Genomic DNA, 18,070 nt, shown 5'->3' with positions numbered 1-18,070 from the left:
GAAAAATATACTCAACCATCCATATTAATTGCCTGACATTGTACATTTATTTGTTACGTTTATGTTATTTTTATCCTATTTTTTTTATTAAATTTTAATGTTGAATTTGAGTCAATTCTAAAGTTAAAAGTAACATTACTAATTATTAACAAAGAAAATTAGTTTATTTGTTTAGAAAATGATTTTTTTTAAATGCCTAAAAGTATGTTTTATATGCTTTCAATCTACGTAGAATTAATTGAATTGCAAACAATTATCTATTATATTAAGTGATTGTTAAAAAAATACATGAAAATGAAGTGTACGGAATGCTAAAAAAAAATTATTTCGGGGGCTTCCGTCTCGTGTTGTTAAAGTGTCCCACATTGGTTGGAGATAGTTGCATGAGCCACTTTATATGGTTAGACAACCATCTCCTTTATAAGACCTTTTAAGAGAGGAATGAGCCCAATATCAATTTCTAATACGTGTAAATGTCTTCAGACGTAAATCAACAAATTCAGTCCCCCTGACCTCAAATCCTGGATCCGCCCCTGCTCTGTGTCTTGTTTTTTGTAAGCTGTGGTTACGTTCGTCGCATCATATGGCCATTTTAAATTATCAATTAACTAATTACATGTGGTAATATATATCATCAAAGTTAATATCTTTTATTCATACCATTTTATTCACGTAAATTGTAGATAAATCCCATTGTAAAAGTATGTGGCCATAGTATTTTGTAAAATAAATTTAAATCTTTCCTATGGTTATATAATATGCCAATTAATGGATGATATTAATACCCATAACTTTATTCGGACTAAGTTCTCAAAAAAAAAAACTTTATTCGGACTAAATATAATAACAGTGGTGTGAAAGAAAAGAGAAGAAAAAGAAAAGGGCGTAAGTGCAAAAGAGAAAAAGAAAATGACTAGGAAGAGTTGTTGTTCGAGTGTAACGAGGTTTTTGTGGACAGGGATTGATGAAGAAAAAGAAATATTTAAAAGATTGTGTGTATTGTGTGTGTCATGTTTGTGTGTAAGATGTGTGTGTGGTGGACTTCCAAGAGAGAGAGAGAATAAAATAAGTACACATGTTTGTATGTGGTGGGATTTGCTTTCTTTCATTTTCTTCCGCGATTCAATTCCACAAAACTCAATTTTTCTTCCAACTAAATAATTCCACCCACACACTTAATGTGTGTGAAAATAAACACACATACGATACTATATATATGTGGTGTATTTATCGTATCCCATTTTTCTTAATGTGTTGATTACTCATTCTCCGCCTCTCTCTCTCTCTCTGCATTGCCATCTCTCTCTCTCTCTCTCTCTATATATATATATATATGAATCTCCCACTCTCTCACACACACAAACACTGAGCCTCAGATTCTTTCATCGCTGCCTTAATTCTCGTCTCTCTCTCCTATCCACTTTCACTCGTTAAGCCCTCATCTCAAAAAAAGAAAAAGAAAAAAAAAAGTAATTGAAATCAGTGATCTCGACGATGAAGGTGCGGCTGTGCGAGCTCTGCAATGCGAAGGCTGCCGTCTTCTGCCCCTCCGACGCCGCATTCCTCTGCTGGACATGCGACGCCAAGGTCCATGAGGCGAACTTCCTCGTCGCGCGCCACGTCCGCCTCGGCGTCTGCTCCAATTGCAGGAGCTTCACCGCCGATTTGGTCGCCGGCGTAGGCCCCCGCCCCTCCGCCAACTGCCGCTCCTGCCCGCCAGAGTCGGCAGAGGAGGACGACCTCGGCTCGATCTCGTCAACCAGCTCCTCCGCGTGCGCCTCCAGCACCACCACCTCGCCGCCGGAGAAGGTTTACTCCGGCGACTCGTCCTCCTCCTCGCGGCGGCGGACGTCGTCGAGGCCGCGGGTGGGTCGTCTCAAAGCGGCGGAGGGTGTTTTCGCCGATTGGTGCGGCAAGCTCGGGATGGAGACCGGCTCGGCTGCACGGACGGCTTGCAGAGCGTTGAATTCGTGCGGCGATCGGTGGACGGCCCTGCCGTTCCGCGTGTGCTTGGCGGCTGCGATGTGGCTCGGGCTGCGGCTCAGCCTTGAGAGGTCGGTGCTGACGTGGAGGGTTCTGAAACGGTTGGAGGAGATCTCCGGCGTGCCGGCGAAGATTATAGTAGCCGCCGTGTCGAAATTGGAGCGAGGTGTGAGAGGAGGTGAAGTGGACAACCGGCGCCGGCCTCAACTGGAAGAGGGATGGGCTGAGTGCTAGGTTCATGGCGCTCTCTTTCTGTATTTTCTTTTTTCTGGATGGAAATTAATGGTTTAAGAAAATATTTTTAATTTTATCTAAGCTTTCGTTTTATTTGCTTTTTCAAGTTTAATTCTTGAATTAGTTTTTTTTGTTTTAGTAGTATCTACAAGTTAGGATTAATTCCATCCATTGTGATGTGCAAGTAATTATGGAGTATTTGACAATTTGTCTTGAGATTAATTCATTCGACATAATGAAGCAATAGAACTAGAAGCACAAAATTGCAGAACATTTTTTGAATTATAATCGACACATATCAACATTTATGTGAATATTAATTAAAGAGGAAACGTTTTATTAACTGAAATGTATTCCATTGCTATAAATTGCACAACTTTAATGAACAAAATGTATTTGTACATGAATAACATGATCCACCTTATGATTGATGAAATTCTATTTGCTATGTGTAATTTATCCAAAAAAAATTCCATTTGCAATGTACATACTAGATTGGTTCGACTTAAAAAAGTCATTAGTAAGTTTCCAAACTATATACTAATATAAACGATAGTAATTAAAATACTTTGCAAATAATGCTTGTAACATTAATATATATGTGTGTGCATTACCTCCAAATTGAACATACTCCTATAATCCTTTTTAACCAACTATAGCATTCACAAATGCTTATAAGAATTACTTCAACAAAATATAGTAATTAATTGTGTTGGTAAAACGAGTGTGAAATTGGCCCTCCCACAATATCGTTGAATTATTATAGTCAAATATATTAATATGATTACTAATAGGGTTAATGGCGCCTAAATTACTTAACTATAGTCAAATTCTGATTTGGATACCAAACTTCAAAGTGTGTCATAGAAATTCCTACACTATCAATTTAATCTGATTTAGAGATTCCGGCCAATTTCCGACGAGGGTAATTTGGGAATTTTGCATACATGTCAAATTAATGTTGCATTAGCATCCATGTGTCGTCCAAGAATTACACGCAGCACACATGTGTCAAATTAATATCCCTTTTCTTCTTCAACATTACATACACATTCACACATACCACCCATTTTCTCTCCCTTCTCATCTGGCGGCAGTAGCGGACGCCGGACACCGGCCGCCAACTGCTGCCGAATCTCCCTCTGACCTTCCTTCTCTATCTCTCTCTCTGTATATCATCTCTTCCCTGCTCCAGATGAAACGATGACAGAGCCGCCGTTGAGCCCTAGATCCCCAACCCAATCAATCACCACAGCCTTGGGTCGCGTCATTCTGCCTCCGGTCACCTTTGTCTGCGCCACCTTGCTCCGACTCCATCTGTCTTGACCGTGAGTAGTCAGCGGCTGCGGGCACACATAGAGCGCCGGCAACCGCGGCCTCATCAGCCCGAGTCGAAGCTCCGATAGCCTTCCCCTCCCCTAATTATTTTCTCGACCCTCACACTCACCGAAGGTAACATAAAGAATTTCACAGATGTAAAGAGATTTTTGATTTGGGTGTTCTGTGTTTCTGAAATTTTTAATCAAATATATGCGATTGTTTTTGTTTTGAACTGTTCTTTCTTCCCTCATTCTTTGGCTTAAAGAAGAATTGGTCAGTGAGTCCTCGTTTGGGGAAATGGCTTCTGGACAGTTGGAGAGACGGCGGGGCGGAGTCGTCTGATAACGCCGTCGGGCGCTACTGCGCCACGGCGGCCAGCGAAGAGACGACGATAGCATCGCCAGATCTGGAGAAAGAGAAGAGCAGCACCAGCAGTGGCCGTTAGGCTGCTTTCCGACCGAAGGAGAAGAGAAGCTGTTTTTGTTCAAAACAACGACGTATCACAATTAACGAAACGACTGTGTTTCATTTAAGCGTCAGCGAGTCCACATCGGATTTTCGTCATCCACGTAATCACTTAAGTCCCCGGAAATTGGACGAAGTTGCTATCGCAGATTAAATTGAAAGTTTAGTACTATTTTCCTTTATAGACATTGAAGTATGGTATCCAAACCAGAATTTAAAAATAGTTGAGCAATTTAGGTGTCATTAACCCTTAATAATATTGTTTTGGATAAAATAACAAATAGGAGTATTAATTAATAAAATAAAGTGTGGGTAATTCGAACTTACTTGAGATCTTAACTTCAAATATTAATTATTTTATTATTACGTCAACACACACATGTAATTAAGATTCATATAATTAATGACTTGATATCATTTTTATTTTGACATGTAATTAAAATTTTTATAATGACTTAACATTATTTTTATTTATATAATTTGCATCATGATATATATATAATGTGTATATAAAAAATGAATTATAAATGCTACAACAAAAAAAATAGTATAGAATTTGCGTTGCGTGGTGAATGAAAATTGGTAGTATGAAATGTTGAGTGTTGGATAGTTATTTAAATTGGGACAAAATAGGAGCGTAGTAACTGCACAAGAATTGGCCACACAATGTAATTGTGGTTCAAAATGCCATGCTTTTTTTAAGTAGTTGAGAGGTCATCACTCACTTTAATATATTTATTCAAAAATGGAATCAAAATTTACTATTATTTTTTTGGCTTGTGGTTACAATATTCTTCCTTTTTTCAATCTCAAGTTATTCACGGCCAAAAATTATGCATACCATTCTCAATAGTTCAATTTAAAAGTCTAGTAATTTTTCTGTCCCACTTATTATATTATATGGTTAGATATTTATGGTTAGGACAACTTAATACTTAATAGTAATATATACGTTTCTATAGTCTATAACCTAACACGTGGAGCCAGGATATTAACAATGTGATTAGATTTTTTCCCACTTGTATGAGAGAGAGAAATTGTTTTTTGCAATTTACTTTTTATACATATACATTAATATCAAAATCAGATAACGTTGAAATGAATATCATGATGCTATAAGCATACTTTGGTTTGGTAAAATATAGTTAATCTATTCTATTGTGCTTAGACTAGATAGGTTTCTTTTTATTTGTGTTAACGTGCTTCCTCGTAAAGAGGTTTTCTTTATTTTCACGGTTTATGGAGTATAATTTTTTCTAAACTCTTTATATCAACATGTGAAAAATACATATATTTTCAGATAAAGTATAATATTAGACGATACATAAACACGATGAAAGAGGGACTCCAAAGTGATGGTTGTAGAAGGGCTTCACTTAATTATATGTCTACTTGAACCTAACAAAGAGAGCATATCACCTTTATAGCATGTGGTTAATAACTTGAAACAGCTATAAGTTTGCCACATTATACCATTTTTTATTATTAGCTAAAAATTGTGCCCCTACTTTAGGGAAGTTAGGTAAATGTTGGTGGCAATGATATAATTACTTGTACCAAACTAACTGCCTTAAGCCAATGAATTCCACACATGTTAAATGTGATCCACCAAATGTCATGTGCATGCTACTCCTCAAGAAAATATCTTGTATCCTATTTTGGAATTTTGGTATCATGGATGATAATATCTGAATGCTTTATTTCGTTCGATATAATATCTGAATGCTATATTGCAAATAGATATGAATATAGGGGCATATTGAACATTGCATTAAGTAGTTCTCATTTTATTGCACATTTTATGTATGCAACAAAATATGGATGAATCATGTGGTGAACAATTTACTTACACTTGGTGGAATACAACTCATTGTTCCTCTTTTGGAATCAAATTGGTTGGCTATAAAGTTGAGTATTGCTAAAAATTATTATGAATTAAGTATAATTATGATTTCATATGACAAAGGAATGATTGTTTGTAGATAAAACGAATACAAAATTGTGTTCGATTTTATGGAATAACATATGTTCATATTTCATATGCTTCATATTTATTAATCTAACTCCACGAAATATTAGCTATCCTTGCCCCTCATATCAATCTAACTCTTTTAATAAATGATCAAATAACCTGATGACCGATTCTCTAAAAATCGATTATATTTTTTTGTATGATATTGGCCTCTCGAAGAGCATGCGCTTTCGGGCCGGACCCCATCTATAAACTTTTTGTGACGAGTTGGCCCGGCCCAACATAATTTTTTATTTCGAGTTATGAAAACTTGGTCCAAGTCTGTATAAAATTTGGTTGAGATCATGATTGACAATTCTACTATTATCATTTGAAATAGAATTGACTAATTCTAAACAATCTTGCATACTACTGCAAGAAGTTAGGCCCTCAAATTAAATCTCAATTTTTTTAAAAAAAAAATATGCTGCAAACTATCTTAAACTATTGACAAAACCATCATTATGTTACATTAAATCTTTGTAGCTTCATGCATGACATAGCTTGTGCACTGGCTACTTGCCATATTCTTCTCTCCCACACCTCTCAAAAAGAAGTCTTTCAACTCAATCCCTTTAACACTTGGCTGCACAGCATCAATATCTCCCCAAATTGAACACAAATATTGACCACTTCTCACTGCACTAGTGTGATTCACTAGCCCTGTTTGATTGCACCATTTCCCGGGCACAAACTTGCCACGGCCGCGATTGAGAAGCTTCTCATCGATCTCTTGCATCCGAGGGTCGTCTTTTCTGAATGGCGTCGCGAAGATTGCTGCTGGTGAAGGATGGGTGTGTGACAAGTGTGCCTCAGTATGCCTTAAGTCATTGTTCACCAAGATGTTGTTTTGGAAGTGGGGAGTGTTGCATAGGACAGTTTGGAAGTAGGATTGAAGTGGGAAGACAACATTGTTGAAGTACATTAGTAACTTCCTAGGAAGGTTGTCCAATCCATTCACACAATGCTCCAAGAAGCCTCTTGTTAGCACCATCCAAGGTGAACCTGCACCAATCAAGAAATTGATTTTGGATGGTTTTTTGTAGATGTTTGAAGATGAATGAAACCAAACTAACCTCCAAATATCTCAAATGCATCTGGCTTTTCTCTAGTTTCTACAGCATAGAAAATGGAAGCCTTCTTTGTGAGGTATAGACTTGGATCCACAACAATCTGCCTAGCACTTTGCCTCCTACAAATATCATTTACTCAAGTGTGATCAAATAAGCAAAATCAAAGAGAGAGAGAGAGAGAGAGAGTTAACTTGTGCTTACTTTTGAAAGGAAGTAGCATTGTTGTATCCCATAAAAATGACATCTTTAGGCAGTGAACTAAAAGCATAGAGAATATCTGCAGCAAACATACACAATTAATTCATACTAAACCACTCAACACTTGAGATCATAAACAGGGAAGAAAAAAGATACCATCTTGAGGCAAGATTGGATAATCTGAGGTGCTCAACGGCACGAACCAATCCCAATCCTCGCGCAGCCTGAGGATCAAGGCCGCGGCATGGAGCACTGCAGCCAATCCTGATGCAGCCATTGGGTTCACAGCATAGCTCTTCCCAACAACATCAACATTCCCAAACTGTTCAAACACCATCTCAGAATGAGCCCAAATGGATAGCTCCAATCTCTCATGATGAGAAGCAGATGAATCAAGCTGCAGAAGGTAGTGGTTTCTTGGATGGTAGATGGCCTTCAAAAGCCTCATCATCCTCCGGTTTTCGCCCTTCGTTCCGAGGATCCAGTAGGCCAAGATTGGAGGTGCATTAGGCCCCTTTGAAGGTGCCCTCCTAGGCTGCAAATGTGTGTGACTAATTGTGGTGTATTTGGATGATAATCTCTTGGTTTGATCACAGAGATGTGACAGTGTCACTACTAGCACCATTAGAGCCACTACAGAGCTCAGAAAGCATGATTTATTGGAACAAGGGATCATTGGCAATAACTTCAACTTATTCATCTTCATCTTGGTAATTACCACTTATGAATTCATGATCATTTTCTTGAATTTTTTTGATTGAGAAAATGGGGAAATGCAAAATTTTGAAGAATCTAATCTGGTTGGGGAAGTTATGATTAGGCTTTTAGGTGTCTGGCTGGATGACAGGCCAACAAATTAATCATCAACATCATGGTTTGAAAAATCTTGAGATGGAAGCAAACAAAGGGAAAAATATAAAGAAATTAATCAAAGAAAAAGGTGGTGGTTGTGAAGAATAATCAAAGTCCATGCAGTTGAATAATGGATACTAGTCTATCATAGTAGACAGGTGGATCTATGTTATAGAGTGAACCTAAAATAATTGTTTTTCTGGTGTGATTAATCATGAAGTACAGCCCCTTTTTAATTAAGATTATTAAATGCATTTACTTCAAAGTGAAATTGTCATAAATTCAGGCGGATTTTTTTTTTATATTATTGTTTGGATTTCAGAAATTTCTTGCTATTATTTTAGAATTTGATTTTATTTGATTAGTTTTTTTTAGATACGATTGTTTTGTGTATTTACTTTTTATGCATGAAGAAGAGGACATTATCCATTTTACTGCATGAATATGCTATTTTAATAAATTCTTGTGAATCTGGTCAAAATTTCTCTCAATTGCTACAAAATTATTCGAAATTGGACTCAATTACTATACATAACCTATACCAACTTTTAACGAATTGGTTAGTTATAAATTCACCCAAGGAATTGGATTTTTTATTTTATTTTTTTTGTTAGACACCTAAAACCCATTTCTGAAATTATGAATTGGGCCAGTTTTAAATATATTATAGAAGCTTTTTAGGCCAAACTCCAAAATCAAATGCAAGAGATAACGTTACATAGTTTCATAAAAGTATATACATGATTTTCACTAAAAGATATAAATATGTTTTTTTTTTTGGATCAAACTAATACTACTAGTTTTGTTGGATTGAGATGCTTTTTTTTCATTTTGTGAAACCTATAGGCTATAGCGATATGTTTATTCGACTAAACTAGTATTATACCCGTGCTTCGCACGGTCCGATTATTCATACGTATTATAAAAATTTATAAATGTATTTAAGTGATACAAAAAAAATACAGAGTAATCAAATCAAATTGAAAATTTAATAAAATATATAATATAAACGAATAAATCTAATATATTATATTATGACAAAAAATTAAACACAAATATTAAGTGAAAATATTTGATTTCGTGTACGTACTGTACGCGGACATATATATATATATATATATATATATATATAGAGAGAGAGAGAGAGAGAGAGAGAGAGAGAGAGAGAGAAAATATTAAATGAGATTGGACAAATGTGGTGAGAATGATTGCATAATCCAATATATGTGTGACACCCAAATCCATTTTAAATTTAAATGAATACGCACGCGGAAAAATCATGACTATAAATAAATATTTAATGTGAAAATAAAGAAATAAATATCTTATTTAAAAATACTTTACTAAACATAATATTTTTAAGTGAAACTAAACTCAAAACATTTGATTCGCCATTCGACCTTCCACGCGCCTCCGGCCTTTAAAACCTGAAAATATTAAGTATGGGATGAGCATACAGAGTACACTCAGTGTGGGAACATGCAATTATTGTCCAAGATAATAACACAGTAAACACATACGGTCACTTCATATATATCCTCAATATTCGCACTGTGGCAATCCAAGGACTATTAAAGTCCCGGACCCTATTTACGGGCCCCTGGCGACATCCTCAAAATCTACCTCAAATCGCATTGTGGCAACCCAAGGACGGTGAAGTCCTGGACCCTATTTACGGGCCCATAGCGATATCCTCAAAATATACGTCATAACACATATGGTAAACACATATTATTAAAATGGACAAGAATTAACCACAGCATGTACTGAAATAAATCTCACACCTGAAATTTGAGCTTTGAAAATCAACTTGAGTAATTCAAATCAAAATCGACGTTTTAGTTGCCCGCACCTAATTACAATTAATAAAAGAATAGAAAAACTTAATTATTATAAATATACATACTCGTGCGTGTGTGCGTGTGTTAATATATCACTAAATTATAGTATAAGAACTAGCAAGGTAAGAAAATTACCTTAGTGTATTATCAAATATTTAGTTAGTGATGACGGAACTGTCACCCCAATTTTCGTCTATTTATACTAGTTTCAAATTTAAAATACAATGAATATAAAGTGTAGGCTTGATGAGTCATTATGTAGGCTTTGTAGGTTGGCTTAGTTATTTATTTAAGAAAACTCCACGTATACCTTATGCAATAATATAAATAGATGATATTATCTATAACTAAATACATATTTATTGTTTTCGTGTACTGATACATACAAATTTACACATTTATTAAATTATTTTATTGTTTTGTTTTTCTAGATAAATATATATATATATATGTGTGTGTAAGTTTCGTGTATATATATATATATATATTGTTTAACTTATAACTTAAAAATTCAACTTATATAATTTAAAATTTAAAATGCTATAAATCGTACAAATACATAAAATTATAATAATTTTCTGCAAATATTATAGCTTAAAATTATAATAATTTTCAAATAAATTATATAAAGAAAATAAATGGTTTTGGGCTGTGACAATATGTGTTGCATAAAATGCTTGTAACGATTGCATAACAAAATTCAATTAATTATATAAAATTTTCGCAACCTCCAGGATTCGAATCCGGATAGAAATTTTATGCAGTATTATTTTGCAACTTATGTAACACTATTACTGGCTTATAGTGTTGCCATGAGCTAATCAAAATTGGCGGTTCCGGCCTGAAACCGACCCGAGATCAATGGTTTCGGCCCGGACCGTTGACCACGGGTCGGTTCCGAAACCAGAACCGCTAATAGCCCCGGATCGGTTACGGTTTCAAAAGTTTCGACCCGCGGCCCGATGTTTCGGAATAATATGTAACCCGATAGGGCTAGCTCGAAACCTTGTGTATTGGCCCGATTGACATCCCTATTTATATTTATCTTTATGCATATTCTTTTTCAATTATATGCATACTATTATGCGATACAATCAAGTGGCTCTTGTCGCTGGTCACTTGACGAACCATACTTTCTCATATGGGTTACATAGTGATATCTATTTAAAAATAAATATTTAAACATCTTTAAATAATACTCCCTCCGTCCACGAAATGAGTACCCATATTTCCTTTTTCGTCCGTCCACGAAATGAGTACCCATTTCCCTTTTTGGCAAGTGTACCCCACACATCTTTTTAATTAATACACTCAAAAAGTGGGACCCTTAAACTATTTACACTACACTCCATACATTTCTTAAAACCCGTGCCGTCCACAAATGGGTACTCATTTCGTGGACGGAGGGAGTAGATATTTATTCTTATGAAGAATGTACTATAGCTTTTAAATTAGAAAAATAAACTAATTAATATACTAACACACACTAATATATTAATAATAGCTGATACAATTAATTAGTAATAACTAATACAAAAAAAAAATTGATGATACTTTTTTGAATGAATATTTTTTTTTATTGAAACTATTTGTAAAATGTTGGTGATTTTTAAAATATTTTTTTTCTTTATAGACACTAATTAAAGTATACTATCACAAATCAACTACTAAATAAATACTAATTAATAAATAATTATCATTAAATAAGTTTTAATTCATCACAATTCGAATTTATTAAGTTTCAAATAATTTCAATAAAAAAATATCAACCTTCAACAAATTATCATTTAAATTAATTCTTTTATAATCCCTTCATCCCATTAATAACGTCTAATTTCCTTTTCAGATTATAAATACAATAACAATAATGTGTGTGTGTGTCTGTCTATATAAAGTCTTGAAGCCAAAGTCTCTTTGCCCTAAAAAAAATTGTATTCTTAAGTCCATAAATGCAGATGTAATCTCAACAGTCAATTTACTGTTAAAATAGTTCATGTGAATAAGACAAAAAAAATCGCATTTTTACGGTTGTAGCCAACAAACGGCGGTGCAATTAAATTGTCAAATGAAGCAGAAAAGGAGTGTATGCAACTCTTTGCATGGAATGAAGGTGCCTGTGGGTTACTCATCTAATGTAGCTAGCTTGGTGTCCATAAAGGATTTGAAACTCATTGGACTCAAGTCTCATGATTACCACTATTTAATGCAACAATTGCTTCCAGTTGCCATCCGTGGTGTTTTACCAAAACATGTGAGGTATACAATAACTAGGCTTTGTTTATTCTTCAATGAGTTATGTCAGAAAGTTATTGATGTGTCAAAGTTGTGTGAGATTGAAAGAGATATTGTGACGACATTGTGCTTGCTTGAAAAGGAATTTCCTCCATCGTTTTTTGATATAATGGTTCATTTGGTGGTTCACCTTGTGTGGGAGGTTAGATTGTGTGGGCCAATTTGGTATAGATGGATGTATCCCTTTGAAAGATTTATGAAAATCCTCAAAGGATATGTGCGTAATCGTAATAGACCTGAAGGATGTATTGCGGAGTGCTATATTGCTGAAGAGGCAGTGGAATTTTGCGCATATTACTTATCCAATGTCCACACAATTGGAATCCCATCTGGTAATCTGCAAGTAAGCCAAACCAAGCCTTTATCAAGTGCTCAACACCAAATAATCAGTATTGAGGAGTGAGAGCAATCACATCGATATGTATTGAACAATGTTGTTGAGATTGATCCATACATAGAGTATGTCGTCAAACTTGATATTGTTTTTCTTTATTTTAAGACATAAGTCTTGACTACCTTCATGGTTTTATTTGCATAGGGAGCATAAGGCGTATCTGAAGAAAACGTGTCCTGCCAAAGTTAATTCTATAAAATCTTTGCAAGTTGAGCATAACAAAACCTTCATTAGTTGGTTTCGTGAACGTGTAAGTTCTATAGTTTATAAAATATTAACCACTACTTTTACAACTAAGCACTTATTAATTATAATTTCTTTTGAAGCTTGGAACTGTATCAGAACATTCCTCAAGTCGAATGAGTTCCACTTCTGAAATCTCAACGAAGTTAAAGTGGATGGCGCGTGGACCTAGCAAAGAAGTATTAAAATATCAAAGCTATTTAATTAATGGTGTTACTTATAATACAAAAAACGTGATAGTCTACGTGCTGTTCAAAATTCCGGAGTCAGCTTAGTTGCAAAGACGATGCAAGTTTCAAGTGCAAAGGACAAAAAACCAATTGTCACAGATATGGTGTTCTATGGGGTAATTCAAGAAATTTGGGAGCTAGACTACCAAGCCTTTCGAGTTGTAGTGTTCAAATGTGATTGGGTGAATAATAAAAATGGCATGAGAGTAGATGATCTTGGTTTTACCTTAGTGAACTTTAAAAGAATTGGGTTCAAACTCGATTCTTTTATTTTGGGACATCAAGCTAAACAAGTGTTCTACGTTGATGACCCTCATGATCCTCTATGGTCTGTGGTACTTTCATGTCCCCGTAAAGAGTATACTACTATCACCGATGATAGTGATTTTGAAGATATTTCTCTTTGTCATCAAGCTGTTACAAAGGGGTTTCCAAACATGAGTTTAAATGATGAACATGATGAAAATGAATTACCATATGTTCGTGAAGACTGTGATGGAATTTGGGTGAACAACCCGTAAAATTAATAAACTGGTAAATATAAAATAGTTGTGTTTTTGTGATGTTTAATTTTATCTTTTTCTGTTGATTATATTTTTATGTTGTTTGTAAATTAATTTGCATTGTTGCTTTATTAGGTTTTGTGGTAACTATGGTTACTAAAGAGAGTGATGACACCGGGGTGGATTCCAAAGACACAAAATCAAGCACGCAGAGGAAAGGTAATATTGATACCATTGGCAAAGCGAAAAGCCAAAGGGATCAAAAATTTAGTTGAATTTAACCATCGTGGACAACCATGTGGTTCTGTCGCAACAGAAATGCAAAGTTATATTGGTGTCCTTGCTCGACAAGAGGTGAAGGTATGTTATGAATCTTGGAAAATGGTGCCAACAGAAGTGAAAGACGTTATATGGGAACATGTGATGTGACTGTAAGTATGCACAAAATAATAGTCATTAATTGTTCGTTATTTTAATATGAGAATCAAATCATAACTTGTCCAAATTCCCCCTTTTTGTATATTAGATAGGATATGAGGTTGATAAGAATTGGAAGGCAGGGTGCTCGGAATCTGCAGGTGTAAAGTGGAGACAATGGAAATCAAATTTATACAAAAAATATATTGCTCCCTACAAAGGCGATCCTGCCAAGCTGAAGAATCCACCACCAGGTAGTGGTATTCTTCGTGAAGACTGGTCTCAATTTGTGATGAGTAGAATAACAGAAAAATTTGAGGTAATCCAGTTAACATATCATCCGTTAACATTATGCATTATACCAAACTAATTCTCATAATAAATATTTTTATGTCTTATTCAGTTTTTTAAATAATAATATAATTTATATTCTAAAAATGGAGTGAGGGGCAGACACAAAGAGTGAAGAAGAACATATATCCACATAGGCTTTCACGAAGAGGCTATGCAGGTTTGGCTGAAAAAATGGTATGTATTCCTACAAAATTTTACAAATACAAATTTTATTCTATTACTTGAAAAAAAAATATTACATTCATGAATGCCCCATGTGTTTGTCAAGTATTTTGTATTTGAAATCAAGAATCTGCTTTTCTGGCATGTATGTTTATTCTTGATATGTTTTGGTACTTCGTTATTGAAGAGTATCTACATGAGCACCACTCAGGTTTGGTTATCCTAGCTCTTTGCCCGTTCTCACAATGAAATTATATCTAGATTTCCTTACAATGTGTGATGGATATTTTGGACAAACTTAGGTTTTCCAGTTTTGGTTATTTACTCATGTTCATGTGATTAACTCCAGAAGCACGAATTATGCGGTGACGATGAAGTAGACAGGTGTATAATGTGGAAGAAAGTACGAGTGCCTAAGAACGGTGACATAGAAGATGAGAATTTAAATAATACCGTACAAAGAATAGTAAGTTCAACACATATACTTTTATCGTACTTGTTGCATTATAGAATTGACATTCTGATATGAACTTCACTCTGGCTAACTGATAGGATGATTTCTTACGAAAAAAAGAAGAAGGAGAATTCAAGGCACAAAGTCCGAATGAAGATTTGCTTACATGTGCACTAGAGTCTCGTGAACACGCTGGCCGCGTTAGAGCTATTGGCAGTTATGTAACTCCTACTATGTTTTTTAAGCATCCTAAGGAGAGGAGACAAAGGGAAAGAAGATGAATTAGTGGAGGCAAGAAAGCAGATAGTTGAACAAAATCAAAAGATCAATCTACTAGAGGATAGACTTGGAAAATTGGAAGCAGCAATGAAAAGGCAAACAGATGATGAAGACAAGGGAAGTTGCTCTGTTAAACAACCATGGCATTTAATGGATGAGGACTTGGAGGAAGAGAAGGAAAATGAGGAGGATGAGGACGAGGTGTTATTCGTTGACAAAGTCGATATTTTACAGGTATTGTTCTTCAATTTATACGATATTTAGTTGTAAAATTATTTAATTAAAACTTGACATCTTACAAGATTTGACTATCGTTTCTGCCAAGAATAAAAGAGTAGAAAGCCGGGTTGTTAAGGAAAGGATGGTGAAATGTTATGATTCTTTGCTTCCGTCATTGAAAGGATTGTATCTACATGCTGAGAAATCCATGAGCACAGGACAAGAAACAATTTTGATACCATTTGATAATGACACCTTTGGTAAGCCTTTTGAAGTTTTCGTAGTTTGTGAAGACATCATCCCATTTTGTGATTTGGAGCCAATCACAGGAAATTGCATAGTACTGTACATCTGGTAAGCACTTGCTTTCTCTATATTAATTTTAAAACTAACAAATCATTTCTAATGAGTTAATTTTTTTTCCACTTTTTTAGCCACTTATATAAGAGATTGAAGGACAATAGTGCTCTTCATCGATGTCGATTTGTTAATCCATTTGAAGTATCATATGTGCCCAATGCCCCACACGATGAACGGATACATGCTTTGGCAAATAGGCTTGAGAATGTGTCCTCTGATCAACTTGTCATAGTTCCATGCAATATCAGGTAAGTCTAGGTACTGTAACCTAGTAAATCAATTTTTTTTTCATGATATGTCTAATATTTTCTTTGTATGGAGTAGGAAACATTGGATTCTTACAGTTGTTGATCCTCACAAAGAAATAATATATAATTTGGACCCAATTAGTCATAAGCACATTGATGATAGTTGGAAAACTATTGTCAACACGTAAGATTTAAATATTTGTTGTTCCATATTTTTTATTGAATGGATAGCTGAGTTTTTTATTGGATGGATAACTGACTTTTAAATTTTTGTTTTTTGTTTAAAGGGCTATTTTTATATTCAATGCCAAATTGGGAAAAAGAGGTAAAAAACAACCTACTTGGGATATTATAAAGGTAATGAGAAATAAAATTATTGTATTTAATTATAATCTTTTACCTACTAATCCTTATCACTTTTATGTAGTCTCCAAGACTACCTGATTCCGTGCAATGTGGATTTTTCGTGATGCGTTACATGAAAGAAATTATTGAAGAGCTTATGAGGAATGGTCGCATTTGCCTACATCCACATGTAAGTAATTTGACTTAAATCTCCATTATACATATTTCATATTAAACAATAGTTTATCTTTTATATAGTTTGACAATCGGAGTTATACTAAAGAGGATATTGATGAAGTTCGTGTCGAGTGGGCGAATCTCATTCTTAGTTACATATAAAAAGTAGAGGTAATATTCTGCAACTTTGGTGTACTAATATGAATTTGTGTTATATATATATATATATATATATATATATATATATATATATATATAGGGATGGACTATAATAAAAACACATCTTTTTGTAAAAACTAAAAACGACTAAATTGTATGAATTCTATGTAGAACACCTATGAATTAGCTGTGTAATTGTATGAATTGCGAAATTCATACGTGTTCTACATAGAATTCATACATTTCGCAATTCATACAGTTACACAGCCAACTCATAAGTGTTCTACATAGAATTCAGCCGTTTTTAGTTTTTACAAAAAGATGTGTTTTTATTATAGCCCAACTCTCTCTATATATATATATATATATGTATACTATACTTTTATTTGGTCTATTGATTTTAATGAAAGAAATATACTTTTAAAGTAATATATGTTGTGCAATTAGTTGGAATTTTGTTTGAAGTGTAAGAAAAACTTTGTTGACATGATTGGTTTATTTGTTTTCATGACAGATGTTATTTAATTTTGTGCCAGGATATGCTGGAAGCGAAGCTAAAATATAAGAGACTTTTGCTGAATTTTCCACGAAGATTCTTGTTTTTGAAAAAAATATTGTACTTTCTTTATTTTGATATATTTAATCTCATGTCGTATATTAGCTTCATTTCAGTGTTCATTTATCAGATTATGATATATTGTGAAAGTATATATGACAATTTTAATTTTTTGGTGCATCAATATTTGTTTTTCATTTTTTGTTAATTTTTAATAAATAAAAATAATTTTAAATTACAAATTAAAAACAATAGATTTAACTACATGTTAAATTGAATAGTAGACTACATAATGACCACTGTAGTCTTTGCAACTAATTTACTACGGTGTTTTAGTGTGGTAATTGATCAATATAATCGTAGTATAAATACCGCAAAGACTATCAATCTAAATAGAATACCGTAGTCATAAATATCCATTGTTGTAGTCTATAAATACTATAGACTACCATTTCTAGTTGACAAACCGTAGTTTATTCATCCAATACACTACATTGCTGAACATAATTAACTACGGTTTCCACGTGTCGTATATGATTGCATATAGATTACATCTGATTCACGTAGTGTATGTGCGTCTAAAAGTGTGATCTCAAGTAACTATAGACTACGGTTTAATCAACGTAGTCTATATTGATGGGAATAGACTACACCATCTAGTACTACGATTGTTAAATCTCATAGACTACGACTAAAAAACG

General features: G+C 34.3%; 3 protein-coding genes across 4 annotated transcripts; 2 read left to right on the top strand and 1 right to left on the bottom strand.

The window, feature by feature from the left end:
* Positions 1–1,087: 1,087 nt before the first annotated feature.
* LOC130989730 (B-box zinc finger protein 32-like) lies at positions 1,088–2,310 on the top strand. The gene has a single exon (XM_057913812.1). It carries the CDS (start codon positions 1,495–1,497, stop codon positions 2,215–2,217), a length of 723 nt encoding a protein of 240 aa, XP_057769795.1. The 5' UTR covers positions 1,088–1,494; the 3' UTR covers positions 2,218–2,310.
* Positions 2,311–6,310: 4,000 nt separating this feature from the next.
* On the bottom strand, positions 6,311–10,148 carry LOC130989718 (beta-glucuronosyltransferase GlcAT14C-like). Of its 2 annotated transcripts, XM_057913793.1 has the most exons (6): positions 10,113–10,148; positions 9,921–9,988; positions 7,441–9,563; positions 7,288–7,363; positions 7,090–7,205; positions 6,311–7,018 (listed from the first exon to the last, which is right to left on the bottom strand). In XM_057913793.1, the coding sequence occupies exons 3-6, from the start codon at positions 7,988–7,990 to the stop codon at positions 6,486–6,488; spliced, it is 1,275 nt and encodes a 424-aa protein (XP_057769776.1). In that variant the 5' UTR covers positions 7,991–9,563; positions 9,921–9,988; positions 10,113–10,148; the 3' UTR covers positions 6,311–6,485. The 2 variants fall into 2 exon arrangements, with proteins under 2 accessions (XP_057769776.1, XP_057769782.1); XM_057913799.1 differs by lacking the exon at positions 9,921–9,988 and having other exon boundaries at positions 10,113–10,147.
* Positions 10,149–13,192: 3,044 nt separating this feature from the next.
* LOC131009330 (uncharacterized) lies at positions 13,193–17,549 on the top strand. Its single transcript, XM_057936634.1, has 13 exons — positions 13,193–13,628; positions 13,775–13,858; positions 13,956–13,999; positions 14,166–14,375; positions 14,922–14,956; positions 15,272–15,540; positions 15,608–15,878; positions 15,959–16,132; positions 16,209–16,316; positions 16,420–16,489; positions 16,560–16,667; positions 16,736–16,825; positions 17,350–17,549. The coding sequence occupies exons 1-12, from the start codon at positions 13,193–13,195 to the stop codon at positions 16,814–16,816; spliced, it is 1,890 nt and encodes a 629-aa protein (XP_057792617.1). The 3' UTR covers positions 16,817–16,825; positions 17,350–17,549.
* Positions 17,550–18,070: the final 521 nt, after the last annotated feature.

Source organism: Salvia miltiorrhiza, chromosome 1 (genome assembly GCF_028751815.1).
Source record: "Salvia miltiorrhiza cultivar Shanhuang (shh) chromosome 1, IMPLAD_Smil_shh, whole genome shotgun sequence".
In the NCBI taxonomy this organism is placed as follows: Eukaryota; Viridiplantae; Streptophyta; class Magnoliopsida; order Lamiales; family Lamiaceae; genus Salvia; species Salvia miltiorrhiza.
Note: the sequence above shows the minus strand (reverse complement) of the source record. Positions and strands in the feature narration are given on the sequence as shown.

Bases quoted from the DNA above. Each gene is read 5' to 3' on its own strand.
- LOC130989730 (XM_057913812.1), top strand. From the start codon at position 1,495: ATGAAGGTGCGGCTGTGCGAGCTCTGCAATGCGAAGGCTGCCGTCTTC.
- LOC130989718 (XM_057913793.1), bottom strand. From the start codon at position 7,990: ATGAAGATGAATAAGTTGAAGTTATTGCCAATGATCCCTTGTTCCAAT. The intron at 7,364-7,440 runs GTATCTTTTTTC...TGTTTGCTGCAG, and splicing joins TCCAATCTTGCCTCAAGATG to ATATTCTCTATGCTTTTAGT. The intron at 7,206-7,287 runs GTAAGCACAAGT...TGATATTTGTAG, and splicing joins AATGCTACTTCCTTTCAAAA to GAGGCAAAGTGCTAGGCAGA.
- LOC131009330 (XM_057936634.1), top strand. From the start codon at position 13,193: ATGCAAGTTTCAAGTGCAAAGGACAAAAAACCAATTGTCACAGATATG. The intron at 13,629-13,774 runs GTGATGGAATTT...TTGCTTTATTAG, and splicing joins ACCATATGTTCGTGAAGACT to GTTTTGTGGTAACTATGGTT. The intron at 16,668-16,735 runs GTAAGTAATTTG...TCTTTTATATAG, and splicing joins GCATTTGCCTACATCCACAT to TTTGACAATCGGAGTTATAC.